This window comes from Gigantopelta aegis, chromosome 3 (assembly GCF_016097555.1).
Source record: "Gigantopelta aegis isolate Gae_Host chromosome 3, Gae_host_genome, whole genome shotgun sequence".
In the NCBI taxonomy this organism is placed as follows: domain Eukaryota; kingdom Metazoa; phylum Mollusca; class Gastropoda; order Neomphalida; family Peltospiridae; genus Gigantopelta; species Gigantopelta aegis.
The window spans coordinates 96,497,035-96,503,034 of record NC_054701.1 but is presented as its reverse complement, the minus strand read 5'-3'; the positions used below and the strand labels follow the sequence as shown (position 1 = coordinate 96,503,034).

At 40.1% G+C, this 6,000-nt stretch overlaps 1 protein-coding gene across 1 annotated transcript in view; it reads left to right on the top strand.

The window, feature by feature from the left end:
* The window catches only part of LOC121368966 (RNA polymerase II-associated protein 3-like), a 31,199-nt gene that overhangs the window by 1,163 nt on the left and 24,036 nt on the right, over positions 1 to 6,000 (top strand). The window contains exons 2-3 of the mRNA XM_041493737.1: positions 300 to 427; positions 2,737 to 2,929. Of these exons, the coding sequence (XP_041349671.1) occupies positions 300 to 427; positions 2,737 to 2,929 (321 nt within the window). The remainder of the gene's footprint in view (positions 1 to 299; positions 428 to 2,736; positions 2,930 to 6,000) is intronic.

Sequence of the window (6,000 nt, the reverse complement as noted above, 5' to 3'; positions counted from 1 at the left end):
TCAATTTGCTCTAGTGACGTCGTTAAACAAAACAAACTTTACTTTGATATACAGAAAATAGTCATGTCACTATTACCTGCTTCTTTGATATACAGAAAATGGTCATGTCACCATCACCTGCCTCTTTGATATACAGAAAATGGTCATGTCACCATCACCTGCCTCTTTGATATACAGAAAATGTTTGTGTCATTATCCTTCTTGGTTAAGATAATAAAAAATGTTTACATCATTATCACCTCTATAGAAAAAGTTTTTGTCACTGCTTCGACTTACTGTTTGTGTTTTTTTTCTTTCAGGGCAATGAACACTTTAAGCAGGGTGTGTATGAGTCAGCAGTGGAATCGTACACACGTGGCATTCATCTTGATCCAACAAATGCAATTCTGCCAGCAAACAGAGCCATGGCTTATTTAAAACAGCATAGGTGATTATATATGTCTTAACTGAGTGCCGGTATAGTCACACTTTGTTTGAATTACCGACTGGTAATCTCAGCCCAAATTAATTGTTACTGAATGCAAAGAAATGTGACTGCTTTTATCTTTCACAAGCTTTGTTTACATTTGGGTAGCTTCAGGTACTATTTCCAAGCAGCAAATACAGGCTATCCATGATTCGTATTTGTTATGCGATACCCAAAGAACTGAATACAGGCTGTCCACGATTCGTATTTGTTATGCGATACCCAAAGAACTGAATACAGGCTGTCCACGATTCGTATTTGTTATGCGATACTCAAAGAACTGAATACAGGCTATCCACGATTCGTATTTGTTATGCGATACCCAAAGAACTGAATACAGGCTATCCACGATTCGTATTTGTTATGCGATACCCAAAGAACTGAATACAGGCTGTCCATGATTTGTATTTGTTATGCGATACCCAAAGAACTGAATATATTTGAGTTTCTTTGTCTTTATTTTAAAAATTATTATTATTATTTAATATATAAATTTAGAAAGACCACAATTTGTAAGTTATGTGTAGTCACAGTAGTATTTGAGGAAGTCTAGTATTTACTACCAACGTATCTTTGAGGATAGTACTCAGCAATATTTTAGGAAGTCTAGTATTCACTACCAACGTATCATTGAGAATAGTACAGTAGTATTTTAGGAAGTCTAGTATTCACTACCAACGTATCATTGAGGATAGTACTCGAGCAATATTTTAGAAAGTCTAGTATTCACTACCAATGTATCATTGAGAATAGTGCTCACAGCAGTATTTTATGAAATCTAGTATTCACTACCAACGTATCATTGAGAATAGTGCTCACAGCAGTATTTTAGGATGTGTAGTATTCACTACCAACGTATCATTGAGGATAGTACAGTAGTATTTTAGGAAGTTTAGTATTCACTACCAACGTATCATTGAGGATAGTACAGTAGTATTTTAGGAAGTTTGGTATTCACTACCAACGTATCATTGAGGATAGTACTCACTGTAGTATTTTAGGAAGTCTAGTATTCACTACCAACGTATCATTGAGAATAGTACTCACAGTAGTATTTTAGGAAGTGTACCATTCACTACCAACGTATCATTGAGAATAGTACTCACAGCAGTATTTTAGGAAGTCTAGTATTCACTACCAACGTATCATTGAGAATAGTACTCACAGCAGTATTTTAGGAAGTCTAGTATTCACTACCAACACACCGACTGCTGTAGATTAGACTGGTAACACACCGATAGTGCTGTACAGTAGACTGGTAACATACTGACAGTGCTGTAAATTAGACTGGTAACACACCGATAGTGCTGTACAGTAGACTGGTAACATACTGACAGTGCTGTAGATTAGACTGGTAACACACCAACAGTGCTGTAGATTAGACTGGTATCACACTGACAGTGCTATAGACTAGACTGGTGAAACTGACAGGGTTGTAGACTAGACTGATAACACACTGACAGTACTATAGACTAGACTGGTGAAACTGACAGGGTTGTAGACTAGACTGATAACACACTGACAGTGCTGTAGACTAGACTGGTAACATACAGACAGTGCTGTAGACTAGACTGGTAACACTGACAGTGATGTAGACTAGACAGGTAACATACTGACAGTGTTGTAGAGTAGACTGATATCACACTGACAGTGCTGTAGACTAGACAGGTAACACTGACAGTGCTGTAGACTAGACAGGTAACATATTGACAGTGTTGTAGAGTAGACTGATATCACACTGACAGTGCTGTAGACTAGACTGGTAACACTGACAGTGCTGTAGACTAGACTGGTAACACTGACTGTGCTGTAGACTAGACCGGTAGCACACTGATAGAGCTCTAGACTAGACTGATACCATACTGACAGAGCTGTAGACTATATTGACAGCGTTTCTGCCTAAAATACATTTTTGGGTATGGTGCTATGAAATAGAATGTTTACAATGTGTGTGCTGAATGCAACTGGTCGATATGGGGGACCTCCCCAAGAAAGAAAATGGGTTAGGGTTAGGGTTAGTGTTAAGAAAATCATACAGTTATGATAAGAGTCATTAATTTTGAGAAAAGGTCAACTTAAAAACAAATCTGCAAAAAACTTGGTATGACGTAGACTAAACTGATAACACATTGACAATAGGCCTACTGTAGACTTACACTGGGTGCTACATAAAGTACTGGGTGCTACATAAAGTTAGTAAACTGTACAGATGGTACACTGACTTGTTTTTCTGTTGAAGTAATTGCAATGTGTTGTGATGTCTTGTACAGGTATGCAGAAGCTGTGGTGGACTGTACCACTGCCATATCGCTGGACCCACTCTACATCAAGGCTTACCTCCGACGCGCATCGGCCAGACTGGCACAACACTACATGGAGGACGCTATGGCCGACTACGACAAGGTTCTCACGCTGGAGCCTCACAACAAACTCGCTCACTGTGAGAAGAGCAGGATTCAGAAGGTGAGTACTCTGAAGCCTCACAACAAACTCGCTCACTGTGAGAAGAGCAGGATTCAGAAGGTGAGTACTCTGAAGCCTCACAACAAACTCACTGTGATAAGAGCAGGATTCAGAAGGTGTGTTACCAAGTGATTCACTTTGGCTACTCACTGTGATAAGAGCAGGATTCAGAAGGTGTGTTACCAAGTGATTCACTTTGGCTACTCACTGTGATAAGAGCAGGATTCAGAAGGTGAGTACCCTGGAGCTTCACAACAAACTCACTGTGATAAGAGGAGGATTCAGAAGATGAGTACCCTGAAGCCTCACAAGAAACTCACTGTGATAAGAGCAGGATTCAGAAGGTGAGTACCCTGGAGCTTCACAACAAACTCACTGTGTTAAGAGGAGGATTCAGAAGATGAGTACCCTGAAGCCTCACAACAAACTCACTGTGATAAGAGCAGGATTCAGAAGGTGAGTACCCTGGAGCTTCACAACAAACTCACTGTGTTAAGAGGAGGATTCAGAAGATGAGTACCCTGAAGCCTCACAACAAACTCACTGTGATAAGAGCAGGATTCAGAAGGTGTGTACCCTGGAGCTTCACAACAAACTCGCTCACTGTGATAAGAGCAGGATTCAGAAGGTGAGTACTCTGCAGCCTCACAACAAACTCACTGTGATAAGAGCAGGATTCAGAAGGTGAGTACTCACCCTCTGAAGCCTCACAACAAACTCACTGTGAGAAGAGCAGGATTCAGAAGGTGTGTACCTTGGAGCTTCACAACAAACTCACTGTGAGAAGAGCAGGATTCAGAAGGTGGGTTACCAAGTGATTTACTTTGGCTACTCACTGTGATAAGAGCAGGATTCAGAAGGTGGGTTACCAAGTGATTCACTTTAGCTACTCACTGTGATAAGAGCAGGATTCAGAAGGTGGGTTACCAAGTGATTTACTTTGGCTACTCACTGTGATAAGAGCAGGATTCAGAAGGTGGGTTACCAAGTGATTCACTTTGGCTACTCACTGTGATAAGAGCAGGATTCAGAAGGTGAGTACCCTGGAGCTTCACAACAAACTCACTGTGATAAGAGGAGGATTCAGAAGATGAGTACCCTGAAGCCTCACAAGAAACTCACTGTGATAAGAGCAGGATTCAGAAGGTGAGTACCCTGGAGCTTCACAACAAACTCACTGTGTTAAGAGGAGGATTCAGAAGATGAGTACCCTGAAGCCTCACAACAAACTCACTGTGATAAGAGCAGGATTCAGAAGGTGAGTACCCTGGAGCTTCACAACAAACTCACTGTGTTAAGAGGAGGATTCAGAAGATGAGTACCCTGAAGCCTCACAACAAACTCACTGTGATAAGAGCAGGATTCAGAAGGTGTGTACCCTGGAGCTTCACAACAAACTCGCTCACTGTGATAAGAGCAGGATTCAGAAGGTGAGTACTCTGCAGCCTCACAACAAACTCACTGTGATAAGAGCAGGATTCAGAAGGTGAGTACTCTGAAGCCTCACAACAAACTCACTGTGAGAAGAGCAGGATTCAGAAGGTGTGTACCTTGGAGCTTCACAACAAACTCACTGTGAGAAGAGCAGGATTCAGAAGGTGGGTTACCAAGTGATTTACTTTGGCTACTCACTGTGATAAGAGCAGGATTCAGAAGGTGGGTTACCAAGTGATTCACTTTAGCTACTCACTGTGATAAGAGCAGGATTCAGAAGGTGGGTTACCAAGTGATTTACTTTGGCTACTCACTGTGATAAGAGCAGGATTCAGAAGGTGGGTTACCAAGTGATTCACTTTAGCTACTCACCGGCTGATTTATAATTGTCAACCGCTTTGTCTTAGCTTTTGTTGACTTAGATGCCATAGTACAACTGTGTTGAGACATCGTTAAACAAACATTATGTTGCTATATTTTGTTTTTAATTATTATTATAATTATGTCAAAGTTTATTAACCCCAGAAACATACTGTAAATCAGAAAATATTAGCGTTCATAAACTTTTAGCAAATTTACTGAGCCGAAACTTTTAATTAATTTAGGGAGCAGAAACTTTTAGTAAATTTAGTGAGGCCCATACATGTACAAGATGCTAATATTTTAGATTCTAAATTTAAAGAGATGTTTGATAGATTATCCAGAAATATGTTTATGCGATCACATGGAACAGTTTTGTCTAATACATTTTTTTATTCAGTATGTAATACATCCAATAGGTATTCAGTTCTTAAGAAATTGTTCTGGTTTATCTGGCTTCATTGCTTAATTTAGGTTGTTTACAATTCGGGATGGATAAGGTATACTGATGTTTCAGAGATAAATGGATGTCACAATAAGCAAATTGAATGTTATCCTTAGATGATTTTGTTTAAAAGGGATTGATTAAAACTTATAATTGCATTTATAAAAGTACAACATATTAAAGGTGCACAACTTGGTTTCAGTGATAGAAAATGGACACTAAGTTTAGTTAATCTACAAACATGCAACACACATTTATATATGGTTATAACAGAGAGAAGCTAAAGTCTGTGATGTTTAAAGGGGCAAATACCGTCTAAAACTAACTAGAGCTTGTCATGATAACATTACTTCTCAAACGAACATGCATTTTTAGAATTATGAAAAATACATTTCTTTTCCACATTACCTGTCCTCAAACAAGTGCTCTCCCCCCCCCCCCCCCCCCCCCCAATGGCTAGTAGTCTAGTCCTAGCATCCAAAAAGCCAATGGGATGGCCTAAATTCTTCTACTGTATGCTCCCTCTAGTCCAGTCATAGTATATTTATTTTCCCAGTCTGGAGCTCCATGCGGTAAGACGTGTTTGTTTCCAGTGTGCACACTGCACATGCTTTCGTGTGCTCGACTTGGGGGTCCTTCATTTCGTTGTTTTTGTCAGCGAAATGAAGTTTTGTACTGGGATGTATGCAGCCATTGGAACTGATTGAACGCTGGAACGCTTCTCGTTTCGACAGCCTGCACCACCAGGTTGAATTCATTTTTAGCGAGATTCCTTGCCTCCATGTCTTTTCTCCGTCTGACTGTCGACTTGGTTGTTTTCGTGACTCGTATG